The 22,719-nt window shown below is 36.2% G+C and overlaps 2 protein-coding genes across 3 annotated transcripts; both read right to left on the reverse strand.

Moving 5' to 3' along the window:
- Nucleotides 1–3,519: 3,519 nt before the first annotated feature.
- On the reverse strand, nucleotides 3,520–8,349 carry LOC111790322 (uncharacterized). The gene is made up of 8 exons (XM_023671183.2): nucleotides 8,193–8,349; nucleotides 5,761–6,000; nucleotides 5,465–5,669; nucleotides 5,134–5,370; nucleotides 4,814–5,057; nucleotides 4,634–4,738; nucleotides 4,375–4,557; nucleotides 3,520–4,291 (listed from the first exon to the last, which is right to left on the reverse strand). Exons 2-8 carry the CDS (start codon nucleotides 5,978–5,980, stop codon nucleotides 3,599–3,601), a joined length of 1,887 nt encoding a protein of 628 aa, XP_023526951.2. The 5' UTR covers nucleotides 5,981–6,000; nucleotides 8,193–8,349; the 3' UTR covers nucleotides 3,520–3,598.
- A 9,285-nt stretch (nucleotides 8,350–17,634) lies between these two features.
- LOC111789726 (uncharacterized) lies at nucleotides 17,635–20,285 on the reverse strand. 2 transcript variants are annotated; one of them, XM_087122741.1, is made up of 2 exons: nucleotides 20,152–20,285; nucleotides 17,635–19,379 (listed from the first exon to the last, which is right to left on the reverse strand). In XM_087122741.1, exon 2 carries the CDS (start codon nucleotides 19,302–19,304, stop codon nucleotides 17,790–17,792), a length of 1,515 nt encoding a protein of 504 aa, XP_086978867.1. In that variant the 5' UTR covers nucleotides 19,305–19,379; nucleotides 20,152–20,285; the 3' UTR covers nucleotides 17,635–17,789. The 2 variants fall into 2 exon arrangements, with proteins under 2 accessions (XP_086978867.1, XP_086978868.1); XM_087122742.1 differs by lacking the exon at nucleotides 20,152–20,285 and adding an exon at nucleotides 19,730–20,126.
- Nucleotides 20,286–22,719: the final 2,434 nt, after the last annotated feature.

The following is a 22,719-nucleotide window of genomic DNA, read 5'->3' on the forward strand; positions in this document are numbered from 1 at the left end:
TATCAATGTCCTCGACCGGTCTGCCAATGGCATGAAGTTGGTCACAAATTTTTTTTGAAGGCACGGGCATACTCAGCAACAGGTTTGGTGCCACGTTTTCATCAACTGCAAGTCATCCTTGAGTCTCAGTTTACGAGCTTTCGACTGATGGCTAAACGTAGTTTGCAACGCAAGCCAAACATCACGTGCAGTAGAGAGACCAACGACAACAGCCATGGCTTCCTCAGTGAGAGAGGAGAGCAGGAGACAGAGAAGTCGTTGATCGGCTGCTCTCCATGCCAAATATTTGGGGTTGAGTGTTGAAGAGGTTTCTGGTTCAAAGCGAGGTGGTGGAACCATAGTTCCATCGACATAGCCCAGCATGTCTTGACTCTCAAGAAGAGGGAGAAGTTGGCTTTTCCAAAGAAGATAATTGGAGGAAGAAAGTTTGATGGTGATCATATGGATTAGAGTATTGAAAGGAAGAAGATGAGAAGAAGATTTGGAAGCCATAGAGAAGAAAGGATCAGGGTTGTTAAACCGAAAGGGCTCTGATACCATGTTAATGTTTGCTGAATCACCACACCTAAATGGGGGTGAGAGTTCTCTTATTTATAATCATTTACAGGATACAGAAATATAGTAAATTACAAATAATATGGAAATAGTAATAAAAGGAAAGAATAATAAATGAATGCAATATATGTGCCTTTAATAAGAGGGCAAATATGGTAACCCGTAATGTAAGGCAAATATCTAGATATTTGCCTTATAATGAACGGTCAACTCTCCTTAACATAACTTAATAGAATAAGAATGCAGTTAGAGCTTATAAATAGATTGATTATCGAGTATTTTTTATACTTATCACATTACTTATTTCTTTTTTAGATGTTCACTAACGGCTGGTCAAGATCAAGGAGCGTTTGAGAGCTATACGGTCACAGAGAGGGTCGTCCTAGGTCGTTAGTCTAGTCCGTATATTTTGGGTCATTCATATTTTGTTAGAAATTGTATCCTCAACCCATTCCTCGTTTGTAATAAATACAAACGAACACTGACTTCCAACACCGACTTCGTTTGTAATAAATACAAACAGCTCGACTTTGTATTTGAAGTTGGTGTCTTGTTTTTAATTTTAAAGTAGGAAAAAGGAGAAAAAGAAAAATGTGCTATTTATGAAGTCATAAACAGGAAAATATAAATAAATAAATAAATAAAATAAAAATAAAATAAAATAAAAGGCAAGGTTTCATCTTCTCCGTCCCTGATAGCTGCCCTCCACAACAGTTTCTTCTCTAGAGACCACCAGCGATTCACACAGCCCATAAGATTCAGGGAAGAGAAAATAACTCTCTTTCATGGAAGCTTCTTCGTCAACCTTCCCAAGTTTATGAACTTTTTTCTCCATTGAAAAAGTTCCACTACTAAATTTAGGTGAGTGACCCGGTGTGCTTGATAGCTACAGATAGCTACTAAATTACTTGTGTGGTCCCCGCCCCACTTTCAAAACGGGTTTACAGCACAAAGACCTCGTTAAGAAAATCCTTGACCATTTCCACCTGATAAAGACATCTGGTCACCTTTATGCACTACACCAAGCTCGACGGTACTACTTCTGTGTTCCCACCGCTTGATAGTTGTGCTAAAAGTTTCGACCTAGATCACTAATAGCGCTAATTGTGTAACAAAGAAAATAAGAGGTGGAGGCTCTGGTGTGAATGCTAGTAGGCATGGTAAGCTTTTTAGTCCCCCTTTGTTAACTAGGTTCTTAGGCGTATAGGCTGTTTAAATCTTGAACTCTCATTTTCAAGGCTCTCTAGACTAGCTCCTAGGGTCTTGACCACTGACCGACTGGGTTGCTCGATCTACTAGAAATGTTAACTATATATGCATCAATCACCTGGAGCCTAGAATACATTTTCAAGCTCGATTGAGAGATAACATTCATCAATCACCTAGAGCATAGATCACATCACAACAACCCAACAAAGTACCAAGCATACTAGAAATGTTAACTATATATGCATCAATCACCTGGAGCCTAGAATACATTCTCAAGCTCGATTGAGAGATAACATTCATCAATCACCTAGAGCATAGATCACATCACAACAACCCAACAAAGTACCAAGCATAGCGAAAATTGATTCATTAAACAAGAATAGGTCTCGGGATATTGTATCCGACAATATCATACCATTGTGGAGAGTCGTGATTCCTAACATGGTATCAGAGCCATGCCCTAAACTTAACCATGCCAATAAAATCCTCAAATATCGAACAAACCCATGATCTTCAAATCCAATAAAATCCTCAAATGCCCTAAACTTATAAACCCATGATCTTCCACTAAATTAACCAATGTGGGACACTCCCAATCCCAATAATCCTCAACAATCGACTACACCTTCGAGGCTCGCCATTCTTTGTTTGATATTTGAGGATTTTATTGGCATGGTTAAGTTTAGGGCATGGCTCTGATACCATGTTAGGAATCACGACTCTCCACAATAGTATGATATTGTCCACTTCCTCAACAATCCTCCCCTCGAACAAAGCACACTATAAGCCTCCCCTTAATTGAGGCTCGACTCCTTTCTCTAGAGCCCTCGAACAAAGTACACCATTTGTTCGACACTTTAGTCACTTTTGACTACACCTTCGAGGCTTGCCAAGCTCTCGAATAGCCTCCCCTTAATTGAGGCTCGACTCCTTTCTCTGGAGCCCTCGAACAAAGTACACCATTTGTTCGACACTTTAGTCACTTTTGACTACACCTTCGAGGCTCGCCATTCTTTGTTTGATATTTGAGGATTTTATTGGCATGGTTAAGTTTAGGGCATGGCTCTGATACCATGTTAGGAATCACGACTCTCCACAATAGTATGATATTGTCCACTTTGAGCATAAGCTCTCATGGCTTTGCTTTGGGCTACCCATGATCTTCCACTAAATTAACCAATGTGGGACACTCCCAATCCCAATAATCCTCAACAATCGACTAGCCTCATACCAATGAAGATAGTATTCCTCACTTATAAACCCATGATCTTCCACTAAATTAACCAATGTGGGACACTCCCAATCCCAATAATCCTCAACAATCGACTACACCTTCGAGGCTCGCCACTCGCCATTCGCCATTCTTTGTTTGATATTTGAGGATTTTATTGGCATGGTTAAGTTTAGGGCATGGCTCTGATACCATGTTAGGAATACCATGTTAGGAATCACGACTCTCCACAATAAGTATGATATTGTCCACTTCGAGCATAAGCTCTCATGGCTTTGCTTTGGGCTTCCCCAAAAGGCCTCATACCAATGGAGATAGTATTCCTCACTTATAAACCCATGATCTTCCACTAAATTAACCAATGTGGGACACTCCCAATCCCAATAATCCTCAACAAATAAACCATATCTAAGTGGGTTATAAATGGATGTATATGATTAATCTCATATCATGCATGGTAAAAAGGTAAAGGCTTCATTATGCATAACAAATTATTAGGTGGCCATGTTATGACATTGATCAAATATGCAGAAGATATCATCTGTTATTCAATATTTTGCTTATCCGGCCTCATACATACGGACGACTAAGGCAAAACAACTTCTAATAGGCTTTAACAGGATTGGTAGTGAGACCAAATCCAAATGGGAACAGAGGATCATAATGTCGATCACCAACGTTCATGGGTAGCTGATCAACTGTCTTAAACCATGTCCGTGACAGCTTCCCACTAAAACCATAATCACCAAACAATACATCAGTAACGCCTTTACCTTCTGTTCCTGGAAGCCAAGCAGCAACAACTGCGTCTATTACAGCAACATAAGGTTGCAAAACTACAGGCCGACCCGAGATTACTATAACGACGCATTTGACAGCACCACACACATTCGTGATGGTGCTTGGACCAGGCTCAGAAATGGTTAGATTTAAGCTATCACCAAAGGTTTCTGCATATGGAGGCTCTCCTACGACGACAATGGCATAAGAAAATTGGTTCGACTTGACAAACTGTGCGCTCGGATTCTCTTTAAACACAACTTTTGTTTTCGGGTCAACGGTATTCTTAATTGCTGAAAGAATGGTTGTACCAGAAGTAAGATTGTTACCACCAAGACCCTGCCATTCAATGGTCCAACCGCCACATTGAAAACCAAGGTTGTCTGCATGGCTACCAGCAACAAGGATTTTTGGGGCTTTCTTTGGAAGAGGTATCATAGGTTTGTCAGCTGACTCTCCATTCTTTAGCAATACTAGTGATTTCCTTACAGCTTCTCTAGCTAATTCTCTGTGATCCTATTGTAAATGAAAAAATATATTTGAAACATTTCGGTATCAAGAATTTTAATATTGACAACTTTATGTATACATATAAGTACCTTTTTGCCGAGTTCATTGACGAAGGTTGAATCAGCTAACGGGTTCTCGAATAAACCCATGATGAATTTCACTCGCAAAATTCTCTTCACGGCATCGTCGATTCGACTAATAGGAATTACGTTGCTTTTTACCAAGTAGGTAAGCCCATCAATGAACTCTGTGTAATTATATGGAACCATTATCTGTGACAAAGAGATTAAATGATTAAGGGCGTTTGATGAAATATAGGTACGTATAGTTGAATATAATCGTACTAACCATGTCAATGCCAGCGGTGATGCCTGCTATAATGGAATATGTATAGTTAGCATGAGGTGGGGAGGTGATCCTATCAATACCCTGCCAATCTGAGATGACAAAACCCTGAAACAACAATCGTTTAAACTCATCAATGATTTCTATACCGAGCGAGTACCATAAAAGAAGAGATTATTTTACCCGAAAACGGAGAGTGTTCTTAAGAAATCCAGTAATTAAATCTTGATTCTCATGCATCTTCTTTCCATTCCAGCTAGAGAATGAGATCATAATAGTTGATACCCCCTTGATGATTGAGTTATAGTAACCTGGCATGTGAATGCTAAACAATTCATGTCTATTTGCAACGGTGTTGTTCTCATTGATACCTTTGGTGGTTCCACCATCACCTACATAATGTTTTGCACAAGCGGCTACTTTTTCCCTGTTCAGTAGGATTGTATGTTAGTATATTTTGACCAAACAAATTATTGTGATGTTAATTAAAGAAAAAGTTATACCTCCCGGCAACATAAGGAACACCTTTGCGCGAGTTCGCTGGAATCTCTCCTTGTAAACCTGATATAATCTCAGTCATCGCTCGAACAATGTTAGGGTCTTCGCTATAGCTTTCATAACATCGACCCCAACGTGGATCTCTACAAACCGCAATGCAGGGTGCAAAGACGTAAGAAATGCCAGTAGCTCGAACTTCAAGTGCAGTAGCTGCTCCAATCCTCTTAACAAGGTTGGGATCCCTACACCATAACTTGAGTGAGTATTTATCGCCTTAATAAACAATCTCATTTATTGGACACTTTTGATTGGTTTTGCCCAAAAATGTATGGTTACCTGGTAGCTCCAAGGCCAACATTATGAGGAAAAATGGTAGCATTATAAACATTATTGTGGCCATGAACGGCATCAATTCCATAAATCATTGGAATACCAAGTCTAGTTGATAAAGAGCCTTCTTGAAATTCATTAACCATGTCAATCCAGACCTTGGGAGAAGCCTCTTTTGCTGGAACACTGCCACCGCCACTCAGGATACTCCCTACCATTTAAAAATATGTTTTATACTATTAGAACCTGATGATTTTCTGATTAATACTTGGAAAGAAGAAGAAGATTAATATGGGGATTACCAATTAAATACTTGTTCATCACCTCCTTGGAGGCAACCGTTTGGTCAATTTGCACCATTTGTCCTATTTTTTCTTCAAGGCTCATCCTACCCATTAGGTCACGGATTCGAACATTCAATGGTTGTTTTGGGTCTTTATATTTCAAGTACTCAGGTTTTGCCCACACTTCCGTCAACCAAAAAAGGAAGAACCCCATCAAAAATATGGGAATTTTCGCCATACTGTGTGTTACTTAGTTGCCTGCAAATTTCAACATATTTAAACTTTGTCAACATTTACAATTTAATCATAAACTACTACAACAACGTATCTCGATTTATGTATAATATTATTTAGTATATGATTCACTAAACGTACAATGAAGGATTCAAGTTATAACGTTTTTCTACAATATTTTTTTTCCTTAAAATTGTCTGACATAAATATATTTAAAATGATAATTAACATATACTCGTTAGTTTCAAATCAGATATTCAAATATCGTATAAGTAATAAAAAGTAATTTATGGAAATAAAAAAATAAAAATACTGTTGGCGATGTGTTAAATTGACTATTTTTTATTTATATTTTGTCCTAAAATGGCTACCCAGCACGTTGTTCGTTGACTTTCAACGAAGGACTTTATGAATGTATAGTAAATGCGAAGCAGTAAATAATATAAAATTGACACGGAAAATATTTAAATGCTATAGTTTAAAAAGAAAAAGTAGAAGTGGTGTAGCCCTTTGCACAAAAGTAAATAAATAGTAATAACCTATTGTTAACTTTAAAACTATTTGTTGAGATTTCAATTCATATGTTTCTAATTTTATATTTTTAAAATTTATGTTTGTTTTTTTTTTTTTTTTCTCCCTAATTTTCTTATCAAAGAACATTCAAATCCCCTTAACCAAATTCCAAAACTAAAAATAAAGCTTTAAAAGTTATTTTTGAATTTTCAAAACTTAGCTTAATTTATAAAATTTGGTAAGCTTTAGTTTTCAAACATCAATTAAATATCAAACTAGTGTCACAAATATTGGAATACGTGCCATTTGTTTATTAAGTCTTTTTCAAACATGATTTCAATCATGTTTGGAACTTTTTGTTGTCTTAAATGTCTTTTTAAGTAACTTTTTTATAGATATTATTAAAGTATAGAATACAAATAAATAAATCTTATGAACGGAACAACGTTCAAAGTTGTTATATTAAAAAATCAATAGTGATGATATAATAACTTTCGTCTTTTTCTAAGTATGAGAGTCCTTTCGATTTGCCCTTATAATACTTTTTACCCTATAGTTTAAAATAATGTCATAAACTAAACTCTTAAAGAAAGAATTTGTCATCATTCATATCCATTAAGAACCATAATTAAATAGTGCTCCATGTACATTCAACTATTCAATCATTTTCAACCTTTTTCATGCAAAAAGGTCAATTAGAATTATAAAATTAATTGGTTGAATAAATTTTGTATTTAATAGAATCTTCCCCTTTCAATTTCGTATGAGGGTGAAAATTTAACCACCAAAAAAAAACAAAAATCTTATAATTCTAAAAATCTCATCATTTAATACTCATGAATGAATGCAAAAGTACTTAATAAACTATGATTATGCTAAATATGTGTAGTTTGGATCCAAAGTGTGGCGCCCAAATTATAATAATAAAATGAATAATAATAATAATAAATGTTTTTAAAGCATAATTTCGGAAACGAACTAATGCTAATATCATCAACACCAATAAGTGTGTAATAGTTTTAGAAAAAATTAATTAATTTTTCTATAATCACGTTTGAAAATTAAGTCCCCTTTAGTACAGATTTGGAGTGTTTTTTAGATGATGAGAAGAGGTTTTTCAAAATATTTTAAGAATTTTTTATTTCTTTAACCGTCCTCCGCAGTGAAATGATTTTAAATCTCACGCCATTTCCCCCACTCTACTCCCTAACACAGGCCCTGACACGCCTAACGAACCTTCTCGGCCCGCTGCGGATACCGTCCAATCGACGTGTCATATCGGACTGCTGCCTCGCAACGCCCTAATTCCAGAGCACAGCACCACCGTCCTAACATATGAATCTCTCGCTCGCTCGCTCTCTCTCAGTCTCATTCTATGTTTAAACCGATCTTCAGACTTTCCTCTTCATGTTTTGATTTTCAATTGAAGTTTGAAAGTAGATTCAAGTAAAAGCGTGTTAAATCGCGGAAGTGTTAGTAATCCTGTTTTCTCTGTTTCGATTCTTTCAACTTGCAGATTTCAGCAGAATCAGTATTTGTGGACGAAATCGTTTCCAATTAATGTGTAATTTCTCTAGATCTAACAATCACACGCATAACTCAGTACAATCTAGTGCAATAATTAGAATCCTCACATTTCGCAATATCAAGCAAACACAGCAACTAAACAGAAACAGCAGAAGTTCAAGAGAATGAAAACTTACAGAGGGAGAAGATACCGACGGAAGAACCACACAGGCAACTCGCCAGCTTGAAAGTCTTAGACAGCGGCTTAGAGTCGCAAAGAAGAGAGAGATCTGAATTTCTGAAGAATGTGAAGTCAGAAATTGCAACTATGTGTGCTCTCAAGTCCGCAATGTGGGTGTTCCTTATATACAAAAACTTGCTGATTTTCTTTTTTTTTTTTTTTTTCTTTTTTTTTTTTTTTTTCTATTTTATTTATTTATTATTATTAGAATTACATTTTTGTTATACTTTCAAATGTGAATTTCCACGTCAGCATATAATTCCCTTTTATTTCTCAATATGGTAATGGAAAAGAGGATCAATGAAGTTTGACTATATTCAAAACTTAAAATTGAAGCTAATTATAAATAATATGCTCCAAATTAAGGCTAAACCTTAATTATGAGATTAATATTTTATTATTGTAATGAAATTCACTTTCTTTTTTTATTCCCGAGTCTTGACTGAAAAGAAAAGTGAGTTCCGGCAAGACTAAAGCACGGCAAACTAAAAGAGGCTAGGAAAGCCACGGGCAAGTGAACATATTAACTAAGTCAATCATGAATTGAATGATCCTTTAAGGAACCGACTAGGTTAAGACTAAGAAGAGCAGTTAAAGAAACAAGAAATGTCTTCCACTCTTACACAGAGCCTCTGCCTCGTCAAGTGGATAGGCAGCAAGCACAACTAGATCTTCGTTTCATACCCTCCATCATAAATTTTTGATTGAGCCATCGAAACTGAATGTAAAGACCCACCGCTAGCAGATATTGTTCTCTTTGGGCTACCACTAGCAGATATTGTCTTTTTTGGGCTTTCTCTTTCGGGCTTCCCATCAAGATTGTAAAACACAGACTAGGGAAAAGTTTCCACGACCTTATAAAGAGTATTTTGTTCTTCTCCCCAACCAATGTAAAATATCACAATTCACCCCTCCTTGAGGGTCTAGCGTCCTTGCTGACACTCATTCATTTCTCCAATTGATGTGGGAGATATCACAATCCACCCCTCCTTCAGGGTCCAGCATCCTCTTTAGCACTCGTTTCTTTCTCCAATCGATATAGGACCCCTACCAAATTCACTCCTATTCAGGGCCCAACATCTTTACTGGCACACCACCTTGTGTCTACCCTCTCCAGGGAACGGCCTCCTCGCTAACACATAGTCCACTCTGATATCATTTGTAATGCCCCAAGTCCACCACTAGCAAATATTGTTTTCTCTGGGCTTCTACTCCAGGCTTTAAAACACGTTTACTAATAAGAGGTTTTCACACCCTTATAAAGATCGTTTCGGTCTCCTCCCCAATCATCACACTGAAAATACGCCTCATTGATATAAAAAGTAATTTTTAATTATTTGTTAATTGTTGTATCTTCAAGATTGCTCTTATTTGGTTCCCTCGTAGTATCACACATAAATAATTGTAGATGCGGTTCCAGCGAAGGATAGGCACGTGCGTTGAAAATTCAACATTTACAAAGATTCGATTTTCATTATTATTTACTTTATTAATTATTAATTGGATGGAAGCTATGAGATGTGGTCGCTGAATTATGTATATTAAAAAAAAGAATAAAATAAAAGGTCATTTTTAAATTAATAAAAGAAAGGGAAGGGCATCGTGGTGAACAACTAGGCCGTTTAAGAGACGCTCAAACACGAACCCCACTTCATTATTTTCGACCTTTCAGGATTCCCCTTCGTTAAAAATATTCTTTTTTTTTTTATTTATTTTATTTGTGGATTTCCTTCCATTTAATTTCTCTTTTAAAAATAATTATCCGTTAACTTTAATTAAAGCTGTCGATGCCAAAGGCCTTAAAGCAAGTCGTATTGACGGACAAAATTGCCTACTCTTTAATAACCTAAGGATATTTTGGAGATATATTTTAATAATTAGTTACAATATATTTGAGATATTTAGGAAATTGTTAATATAGATTTGATTAACCGTATATTTTATTTATTTACCAGATTTAGCTAGTTATATATTTTTTTCTATTTTTAGGTATTGGTTGATAGTTTGTATGTTGGTAAATCGGACTGAAGATCATACTTTCGATCCCAATTCTATTTCTATTTCTCATTCTTAACATGGTATCAGAGCACCGATCTTGGTGTTCTTAAATATCAAAATTTCCTTTATGGCGGAATCAGCCAAATCCAGCTTCAAAATTTTGGATGTTGATTTAACACATCCTTACTATATTCATCACTCTGATCAACTAGGATATTCACTTGTTCCAATCAAATTAAATGGAGCAAATTACCCATCCTGGAGTAAATTAGTTATGCATGCTCTTACTGCCAAGAAGAAAATTGGCTTCATTGATGGCACAATTGAGGAACCGTTCCAAGATGCAAATTCAACCGAATTCGAACTCTGGAATCAGTGCAACAGTGTGATAATATCTTGGTTAACTCATTCCGTTGAAGCAGATATCGCTAAAGGCATTATTCACGCCAAGACAGCTCATCAAGTGTGGGTTGATCTTCACGATCAATTCTCACAAAGGAATGCTCCAGCAATTTTTCAAATACAAAACTTGATAGCAACGATGTCACAAGGAACCATGGCACTATCAACATATTTTACCAAGCTCAAAGCACTCTAGGATGAGCTGGAAGCGTACCGCACACCATTTACCTGTAATCAACGTCAAATACATATTGATCAACGCGAAGAAGACAAGTTGATGCAATTGCTCATGGGGCTCAATGAGTCTTATAAAACGGTGAGATCTAACATATTGATGATGTCTCCATTACCTAATGTGAGGCAAGCCTATTCATTACTTGTACAATAAGAGATGCAGCGTCAGGTAACTTCTGAACCTACTGAGAATTTCTCGATTGCATCAGCAGTGCAGAAGAAAACAATATATTCAAAATTCGCCAAGGACAAATCGTGTGAACACTACAATAAAAGTGGTCATACAATCAATGAGTGTCGAATTCTTAAGTTTCACTGTAAGTTTTGTGATAGAAGGGGCCATACAGAAGATCGGTGTCGACAGAAAAATAATTCTGGAAGGACAAGACAAGTCAATCAACACAATAATCGTGGATATCGATCATCTGCAAATATGGTCGATGTTTCACAGTTGAATACAGAAGAACAGTCACCTAATTCCATTCAAAAATTTTCTTCTGAGCAATTACGACAGATAACACAAGCCTTATCTGCAATCAATCATCACCCTTCTGGTAATTCTGACAATCACATCAATGTTGCAAGTTTGTTTTCCATATCTACATTATCTATTAACTCTGCGAGTTCTAATTCATGGATTCTCGATAGTGGAGCTACGAATCATATAGTATCAAAATCTTCTGTTATGACTGAATCAAAGGCTGCCATCATGTCTACAATAAATTTGCCTAATGGAGAGACAACACGTGTGTCACATACTGGCAATATTTCCCTTAGCCCTAACCTTAAATTAAACAACGTTTTATGTGTGCCTTCATTCAATTTAAACCTAATGTCGATCAGCAAACTTACCAATAACTTGAAATGTTATGTCACATTCTATCCTGATTCTTGTGTTATGCAGGACTTGGCTACGGGAAGATGATTGGCTCGGGTAAACAATTTGGAGGTCGCTATCATATTTCTTCATCTCCAATCAAATCTTCAGCACATCAAGTATCTCGGTCATCTGATTTGTGGCATTTACGCCTAGGTCATCCTTCTTTTTCTCGTTTTAAATTTCTAGCTGATCAATTGCATCTTAATAATGCGAGTTATTCTCATAATTGTAGTATCTGCCCGTTAGCAAAACAAACTAGGTTGTCTTTCCCAAGAAGTTCAATAACAACTCATTCTAGCTTTGATCTGAAATATTGTGATGTTTGGGGACCACATAAAATTCCTACCCATTCTGGTTTGCATTTTTTTTTTTTCACTTTTGTTGATGATTTTACTCGATGTACTTGGGTTTTTCTAATGCAACATAAGTCAGAAGTACATCATTTGTTAATGAACTTTGTTAAATTCGTTCAAACTCAATTTCATACTACTATCAAGATAGTTCGATCAGACAATGGGACTGAGTTCCTATCTTTGCAACCATTCTTTACTTCTTGTGGTATTGAATTTCAGCGCACTTGTGTCTATACTCCACAACAAAATGGAGTCGTAGAACGTAAGCATCGCCATATCCTAAACGTAGCTAGGTCTCTTCTTTTTCAGTCACAGGTTCCACTTAATTTTTGGGGAGAGTGCATTTTAACAGCTGTTTATCTTATAAATAGAACGTCATCACCATTGTTATCTAACAAGACACCCTTTGAAGCACTCTACAAACGACCACCTACATTTCATCATCTTAAAGTTTTTGGTTGTAAATGTTACGCAACTATAGTACATCCTAAGCAAAAATTTGAACATCGGGCAATTTCTTGTGTTTTCGTAGGATATCCTTGTGGTCATAAAGGTTACAAGTTGTATGACATGCAATCTCACAAATTCTTTATCAGCCGTGATGTTAAATTTTGTGAAGATGATTTTCCTTTTTCATCAGCTTCACAAACTTCGACATTAGCTCCTTCGACTCCTGTTGTACCACTTCATGATCCATCCTACTCAAACATCCATCCTCCACCTTCTATTCCTTCACCTCCTATTCCTCCTTCACCTCCTATCCCTTCACCTACTACTTCGTCGTCTCTCCACCTTCTCCAGATTTGCCCACTAATTCCAATCCTATCCCACCTGATACATCAGCTCCACTCCGACGTTCTACTCGTACTAAACAGCCTCCAGCTTGGCATAAGGATTATGAGATGTCTTCTGGAGCCAATCAGTTAACCTCTAGCTCAAGTCCCGGCACTGGCACCAGGTATCCCCTTCATCATTACCTTTCATTCTCTCGTTTTTCTCCTACTCAACGTGCTTTTCTAGCTTTTATTACATCTCAGACAGAACCTAAAACCTATGACGAGGTAGTTGGTGAACCGTTATGGCAACAGGCTATGAATGATGAAATTGCAGCTTTGGAACGTAATCATACATGGTCTCTCGTTCCTCTACCACCTGGTCATAAAGCTATTGGTTGTCGTTGGGTGTACAAAATTAAATACAACTCTGATGGTTTTGTTGAACGTTATAAAACTCGACTTGTAGCAAAGGGATACACTCAGGTTGAAGGTATTGATTACACAGAAACATTTTCCCCTATAGCGAAACTTACTACACTTCGTTGCTTACTCACTGTTGCTGCTGCTCGAAAATGGTTCACCCATCAGTTGGATGTTCAAAATGTCTTTTTCCATGGTAATCTAGACGAGGAAGTTTATATGTCTTTACCACCAGGTCTTCGCCGACAGGGGGAGAATACAGTATGTCGGCTCCATAAATCTCTTTATGGATTAAAACAGGCTTCTCGCAATTGGTTCTCCATATTTTCTACAACTATACAAAATGCAGGCTACACTCAGTCCAAAGCAGATTACTCTTTGTTTTCTAAGAGTAAAGGTACTTCTTTCACTGCAGTTCTAATCTATGTTGATGATATTCTGTTGACAGACAATGATCTCAAAGAAATTCAATATCTCAAGACTAGTTTACTTCAGAAATTTCTTATCAAAGATTTAGGAAATTTGAAATATTTTCTAGGCATTGAATTTTCTCGATCTAGAAAATGAATTTTTATGTCTCAAAGGAAGTATGCTCTAGACATCCTTCAAGACACAGGTCTTAGAGGAGCACGTCCAGATAAATTTCCTATGGAGCAAAATCTGAAACTTTCTTTAACTGAAGGAGAGAAGTTGAATGATCCAAGTAAATACAGACGGTTGATTGACAGATTAATATATTTGACCGTCACTAGGCCTGACATAGCTTATTCAGTTCGTATGTTTAGCCAATTTATGAAGAACCAAGAAAACCCCATTGGGAGGCAGCTTTTCGAGTTCTGAGGTACATCAAAGGCACTCCTGGTCAAGGACTCCTACTGCCATCTGAATACAATTTAAGATTACAAGCATATTGCGATTTTGACTGGGGTGGTTGTCGAACTTCCAGACGGTCTATTTCTGGGTTCTGCATTTTCCTCGGAAATTCAATTATTTCTTGGAAAGTATCGAGTTATGGCAATTACTTGTTTAGAGTTAACTTGGTTAAGATACATTCTTCAAGACTTGAATGTTCCACTGTCCGAACCAGCAATATTATATTGTGATAATCAAGCAGCATTACATATAGCAGCCAATCCAGTTTTTCACGAACGTACGAAACACATTGAAATAGATTGTCATATAGTTCGAGAAAAGTTACAAGTTGGAATCATCAAATCGTGTTATGTTTCGACCAAAATGCAATTGGCAGATGTTTTTACGCTTTGGGAAGACAGCAGTTTGACTTTTTGAATGACAAGTTGGGTGTGATCGATATACACTCTCCAACTTGAGGGGGAGTATTAAGATGATATTTTGGAGATATATTTTAATAATTAGTTAGAATATATTTGAGATATTTAGGGAGTTGTTAATATAGATTTGATTAAGCGTATATTTTATTTATTTACCAGATTTAGTTAGTTATATATATTTTTTCTATTTTTAGGTATTAGTCGATAGTTTGTATACTATTTAACGTGGTAAACGTGAATGAAGATTATACTTTCGATCTCAATTCTATTTCTATTTTTCATTCTTAACAATAACTAAAAAGACTACTTTCAATGTCCAGTTACGATTAAGAGGACTCTAGCCATTTTCTCTCCCTGAACCTTTAAGGAGATTGAATGAGTTAGCAGTTAAAAGAAGAAATTCATTCAAAGAGAGTGGAGAGGAAAGACGGCAGAAGATAGATGAGGACTCAGAGTAAGAAAATCAGGAAGAAGGAGAATGACCCTTAACCCGTTTTTCCATTCATTCATCATTGCGGATGAAGATTTGCCACGGAGTCTTCTATTATGGTGTTATTCGTGTTGTTCGTTTGTTGTTGGTGTTCAAAGTGTCTTTTCAAGTGTCTTTTCAATCATTTAGATATTAATGATTAGGTGAATTGTGGGATTTGAACAAAAGCTCAAAGTGTCTTTTCAATGGAAACGTCAAAATTCCACAAGTGAAGTAAAAAAAAAAGTGATGGAATGGTCCAAAAATAGACGTTAATGATTAGGATTTGAAACAAATAAGGGTGGAGAATGGGAATGTGGTTTAAAAAGAAAGTTTGTATTAAATTCTAAACTCTAAACTAGATAAGGAAAAAGGAAAGGAGAGGGAGAGAGAACTAGAGAGAGAAAATCTGGTAGCTTCTCTGGCACAGATCTGACCTTGAAATGTCCATCTCATGCTGGTCGAGATTCCATCCAAAACCGAAGAACTAAAGGAAAAACGGTCGAGATTCCATCCAAAACCGAAGAACTAAAGGAAAAAACGGTCGAGATTCCATCCAAAACCGAAGAACTAAAGGAAAAACGGTCGAGATTCCATCCAAAACGTTGTCGGAATTCTGTACACAGAGGAGAGGAGAGGAGAAACGGAAGGAAAATCGCGTCCAAACTCGGCTGAAGAAGACAAGATCCGACGGATCCGATTCCGGCTTGGATACAACCCGTAAACCAACGACCAGCAGCCCACTCCAATAACCAAACAAGCCCGGTTGACAATCGAATACCCGAGGCCCAATCTCAGTGACGGCTGGGCCAACTTGTAGTGGCCCAATACCACACCCAGCCAGCAGCCCAAACCCAACCGCGCGCCTTCGGCCGACTTGTAATAGCCCAGCATCGTGACCCGCGTACCCGTATTTCGACCCAAAGCTGCCTGCTCACGCGTCCGCCTCTAATTTTGCCATGTGGCACACCTGCAACGCGACACCCCTCGGCTCAGTCGGCTTAGACGGCTCGGCTTAGCTCCGCAGTTCAGAATGCACCCTCTCGGCTGGGTAAAGAAAAATCAAACGTTTCCCACTAAAGTTGACCTTGTTTAAGGCCAATAAGGTTTGTACCAGGGTAAAATTCTCCATTTAAATTTGATTAAGTTAAAGAATTATTAATAGAATATGAAACGACAACTAGCTATATTTGGAGTAATTTCGAGGAACGGGAGTTAACGTACTCGAATTAGGAAAAACGCTGGCTAAGGCCAACTAAGTAAGTGACCCTATCGTCGTTTGGTTATAATTGTGTGTTATATGATGACACATGCTCATGGTTTCGCAAGTGTCATATTCTCCTATTTGCAAACTATTATAAAATGATATGTATATGTTATGATATGTGACTGTTATGTTGTATTTGACGAATTGATATGTTTATGATATGAGATATTAAGATATGATATGTTCGAAGAAATGTTTGAGATATGCTACATGACTGTTATGATATATGATATGGTATGTGCATGATGTGGATTGTTATGTCTGAAAGCATGAAAACGTTATAATATGATATATGTGCGACATGAATGATATAATGTGATTGACATGCAAAATAATGAACTAGCATGAAATACAATCCCGACATATGCATGAAAGTTATGATAAATGATATGATAAACGTTATGACAAATGATATGATATTAAGAAGATGCTAATGAGGTTGTATTAAATGATAATAAAAATGAAAAATGTTGGCACCTCATACATTATTGTGTGCTCATGCATCTAGGGATACCCCTACTCCTTCATGATAGTACGGATGCATACGCTAAGAAGCAGGGAAATGATCATTATGTTTATCGTGCTGCCATGACAGTCGCTATTCCTAATAAGTTTCCAACATCAACAGCTTCTAGAGAATGCTTGCTCGACCAGAAAGGGGCCGAGGAGGTGTGCAAACCGACTGGTGGGTCCATATTTGCACGTATCGACCGTGTGTAGGAAAATTAAGTACATATTCAAGTTGCTCGTTAGGATAGCCGCGGTAAGAAAATAGACTGTTTTGATAGGTCTCATTCATGAAATTGTATATGTTTGCATTTAACCCCGATAGATGTTTACTGAGTATTTCTTAAAATACTTAAGTCATGTGCTACTCTATTTTTCAGCTAAAGACAAAGCACCCCTATACGGTTGACAGTGACATCACAACTACAAGACCGTGACACAAACTTAAGATAGTTTCATAAACTTAAGTTTAGTAGACTATAAGTTAGTAAAGGTTTGAAAATTGATTTACTTTTTTTTGAAGGTAAGGGTCTTGCTTTTGTACTAATCGTAGCAACAAAGTATTGCATGCATTTACTTTTTAAGTACACATAGGGATATCCAAAAGGCTTAAAAAAACATCATCTGCTTCAAGTGTGCTTCCGAAACACAAGTTGTGAAGCGGTGAAAGCCAAGTTGTGTTGTTTTCACTCACTTGTAACTTCTTCTCACTCACTCCTATCCAATCCAAGGGGACTGTAATGGATTGGAGGCACTATGCCATTGAAACATCACCTGAATTTTGTTGGCACCACAGAACATAAAAGAAACAACAATCACTGTCCATTAAACATGTGTATGTTACAATACAATACAATACAATACAATACAACTCATTGAAACAGAGAAGATAAGATACTGTAAAAACCTTGGAACAACAACAATACATCCCAACAATCAATAAGTCCCACCAAAGTTATGCCACTTCTTCCGTAGGTTTTGCAGCAGCAGCAACAGTGTTGGAATTTGCGTCTTCAATTTCTTTTATTTGCCTCAGAATGTCTGCCTTCTTGTCGAGCAAGGCATTGATTTTAACATCCATCTTCTCTAGTTTCTGTTTCAATTTCCCCAGATCTCTACTTTTGTTTTTCTCTTCTACTTTCTTCTTCTTTTCTTCTTTATCTTTCTTGTTTTTCTTCTCGTTATCCTTCTCCTCTTCTTCTTCTCCTCCTCCTCTACAAGCTCCCTTCTCACCTGCTTCTTCTTCTACTCCTATTTCTATTTCTATCTCTATTTCCCTGCTTCTGCTGCTGCTCTTCGTTTCATCTTCCTTCTCTTTCTTCTTCTTCTTCTCCTTCTTTCCCTTCGTTTCATCTTCTTCTACTAAATCCTTCTCCTCCGTTTCTTTTTTCTCGTTCTCTTTCCCACCTTTTTCCTTTTTCTTCTCATCCTTCTTTTCTTTCTTCTCTTTCTTTTCTTCTTCGCCATCATCTTCTTCATCCTCCTCCCCCTTCTTCTTCTTCTTCTTCTTCTTCTTCTTATTCTTTTCTTCTTTAATATCATCTTCTCCTTTCTCCTTTTTCTCCTGTTCCTTCTCTCCCCCTTTCTTCTTCTTCTTCTTTTCTTCTTTAACATCATCTTCTCCTTTCTCCTTTTTCTCCTGTTCCTTCTCTCCTCCTTTCTTCTTCTTCTTCTTCTCTTCTTTACTATCATCTTCTTCTACTCCTTCGTCCTTTTTCTCTTTTTCCTTATCTCCTTTCTTCTTCTTCTCTTCTTTACTATCATCTTCTTCTTCTCCTCCTTTCTCCTTCTTCTTCTTTTCCTTCTCTTCTTTCTTTTTCTTCTTCTTCTCTTCTTTACCATCATCATCATCGTCTTCTTCTTCTTCATTCCCAATTCCTTTCTTCACCTTCTTATCTTCCACTGCATCACCACCTTTACCCTTCTCCTTCTCTTTATCCTTCTTACCCTTTTCCTGTTTCTTCTCTTCTTTTTCACACTCTTCATCATCCTCAACTTCCTTCCTCTTGTCTTTTTTTTCTTTCACTTCATCACTCTCCCCAGACTTCCCATCTTTCTTCTTATGTTTCCTTTCATCTTTTTTCTCTTTCTTCTCCTCTTCCTTCTCCTTTTCCTTCTTCTTCTTCACTTCTATTTCCTTCTCTGCTCCATCCTCATCTTTGTTCTTCTTTTTTGCTTCTTTTTCATCTTTGCCTTCATCCTTCTTCCTCTGCTTCTCTTCTTTCTTCTTCTCCTTTTCATTCTCAACATCTTTCATCTTCTCTTTCCTCCCTGATGAGCTCTTGAGTTGAACCTCCACCTCTGTCTTCTCTTTCTTTCCATCTTCATATTTAGCCTCCTTGTTCTTGATCTTAACCTCATGCTTTTCTTTCTCCACCTCATCATCCACCTTAACAACCTCAGACTCAACTTCAACCTTTGTCTTCTCTTCCTTTCCCATAATTGGGATAGCTACAGATTCATCAGCCATCTTGATGAATTTCGCTAAAACTTCAGTTATGAAATCTTCTTCCTAACTGCACTTGATTTTCAATACTAAACGCACCTGAACAATTAGAAAGCAGAGAATCACCAACTGAAAATATTCCTCGAGAGCAAAATAAATAAAAAGAGAAAAGAAATTGAAGTAACTTGAAAAGTTATTGATCTATAATAATTAAACTAGCATGTTAACGAAGAAAAATGGAACTGATTTATTGCTGTATTCAGCATTATGTGCAATAAAAAATTGTCTAACCGTGCCTTTTCTTTTCCCAAAAGAATCATAAAGTAAACTATCGGCAATACTGCACAAGGATAAACCATATATATTTTTTTTGATCTCTTCCACTTTTACCAGTTTGAAACTTGTTTTCGAGATATACATTTTAAATTCGAATGGAAAAGAGTCCTTACACGAGCCTTCATTTTCTTCAAATATATTTTCTAAGATTCCATGCCTCAAAATAGGAATGCGATCTAGATTCAACAGAAGGAGAAATGAAAATTGGATACAAACTACAACAGAACCAAATAAAGAGGAGAGGTTCCTCCCTAACTAAGGGATTAAGAAGAAGATCGCAAATAATCAGGATCCTAAAGCCCCATTAATTCCGTAAACCAAAAATTAACAGCCGGATTCCAATGACGAAAGAAAAAGGCAAAAGTCGAAAACACTTCCCTCGCGGATTCAAGAACCGGATTCGAAATAGCGATTCATTCATCCAACAGAGAGCACAGAACATTGAACGGATTGAAACGAAGCACATAAATAAGCAAATCGAAGAGGAACAAAAGGAGAAAGAATCTGAAAACAAGAAACGCTGTTGCATCGTTACCTTATGTTAAGAGTGTGGATGGAATTGGAAGATGGGAGGGTGAAGCGGTGATTGAGAATGGAAGAACGTAAGAAACGGTGAGGAGTATTTATCGGAATCGAGAGTATGGAAGGAATGGAAACAAATGGAAGCTGATGTACCTTCTTTGGCGTCAAAATTTAATAGCGTTCCCATTGATTCTCTACAAATTTTGGTCGCCACCGAACACGGAATGGACAAGAAAGAGAAGGAAAAGCAAAACGTAATGGGTAAGCAATACGCATAATTAGTGTTACTTCAATTTTTTTCAACTGTTTTTTCTTACTCGCTTTCAATTCGCCCTCGTCAATAACCTCATAATTACAGTGATTTAAGGGTATTTTAGTCTTCTTTTTTTTTTTTTTTTTACTCTTATCATATTTAATATTCAAAATATTACTTTTTCTTGTTTTACCCTTACTTAAAAATAGTCTACCGTTAATTTTGGATGAAAATTTATTACTATTTTGTTTAAAAAATACTCTTGAACTTTAGTAAATTTTATTAATATTTTTCTACCTTACAAAAAAAAAAAAAAAAGTTAGTTTTAAATTAAAAAATAAAATAAAATATTAGTCCAAATTGTTAGTCAACTGAATTTAAATCATTAACTTCCTGTTAATGAGAGAGACGTGAAATAAAAATATCATTTTTTTAATTTTTTATTTCATAAAAGATTTATTGTCTTTGTTTATATCGTCATCATGTCGGCCAACTATAAAATATAACAAGAAAGTTCGGTTTGATATTTTTGATTTTTGATTTTTGATTTTTGAAAATTGTGTTCTAATTTACTTATATATATATATATATTCTTCGCTAAAATCAAGGACTAAAAGTTCATTTTCAAAACTATTTTTCTAGTTTTTAGAGAAGTATTATGATTAATTTTTCTTTAAAAAAATTGAGTTGGATAATTATTTTTGTTTTATTATTTATTTTTAGGAGTATTTTAAATTTAAAAATTAAAAAAGTAAAACTAAAAATTTTATTTTATTTTTAGAATTTGGCAAAAATATTCACTAAAATAAATAATATCATAATTAAATTATGTTATTTAAAATAAATTTGTTTTCTCTCCAAATTATAAGTCAAATTATTATTACATATGTTGATAATAATTTGTAATGCGACTCTATTTTTTTTCTTTAAAAATAAAAATGCTATTACATCATATCGAAACGGTTTTATGAAGAAATTTGTTTAAAAAATATTATGTTCTACACAAACGTAATATTCTAAACTTGCAAACAAAGCAAAATCACAATTGAAATAAATGTTAAACACGTTCTAACAAAAATTTAAAGATAAAAAATATTACTAAATTATATTGACTATTGTGGTTGGAAAAATATATTCATATATGTATCATGACGGGTAGGACCTAATTTTTTTCATGACGGTTCCTTCGGATCTATTCTTTTTTGGGCATGGTTAGTTACCTAATACTTCCCTACACAGTGTCCATGCATATGCACGTGGACCCACTAAACGAGCTTGTTATGATACCCCTCAACCTGACTATGAGCTAATGCACACTCATGATATCGAAAATTAATGAACGAGAACTTCACACCATTTTACTCTAATGAACATTCTATAATGTTTTATGGTTTTAATGAACTCTAAATGACATGAAACTTAGCATGATACCTACTTATGAAATTAGGAATAAATTATGCATGTACGATGAATTGTTATGATTATGACATGTATATTTGGATTAGGGCTTATGAACCTTATAGAAGGTCAGAAGCTTAGGTTGTGCCTTAAGCTTTTAATGATGGACCCTTTGAGTTAAAACCATGTGCTTATTAACCTACGACTTAGCTCTAGGGTTAAAATCCAAGCCAAGTAGGCGGGTTTCTAGGAATGCACAACCAAAATCCTAAACTAATATGACACCGAGACTGCTAATATCACTCTACTCAGACTTGCCTTATGCACTAAATTACTCTAGATTCCCTAATATATTTAAACTTGAACTCTATTTTATGGTTAAAAAATCGAGTCCTTTCACTTATACTTGAAATATTTCAGTGTATTTTTCAGTCATCTCGTCCTTTCATTCCCATGTAGCTTATTCCATTTTGTTGTTTTACCACGGTACCTTTACAATTGCTATCTCTCGAGTACACATGACCTTTACTTGATCCTTACCGGTCTTTCCTCCTAGTTTAGGCCTTCATCTATTTTTAAGGGTTTGTAATCTACCATGGGCGTTGGTTCAGTCAAATACTTGCGAAGCAACAAAATGTGGGACAAGTTATTCATTGCGGAGAGGGATTGTAGTAAGGCTAATAAATATGTCATCGGTCACACTCGATCTAGAATCTTGAAGAGCCGAATGAAACATGGGCTCAACTTACCCTTCCATGTTAATCTTAGGACGTCTTTCATTGGGGTCACCTTTAGAAATTCCTTGTCGCCTACCTTAAACTCTAGGTTTATACATCTTACATCAGGGTAACTCTTTTGTCTAATTTAGGTTATATGCATCATCCCCCTAGCTTTTTGCACAACCTCATTGGTGGCTTGGATCAACTCTTG

Source organism: Cucurbita pepo, chromosome 3 (genome assembly GCF_057944985.1).
Source record: "Cucurbita pepo subsp. pepo isolate OVF chromosome 3, ASM5794498v1, whole genome shotgun sequence".
In the NCBI taxonomy this organism is placed as follows: domain Eukaryota; kingdom Viridiplantae; phylum Streptophyta; class Magnoliopsida; order Cucurbitales; family Cucurbitaceae; genus Cucurbita; species Cucurbita pepo.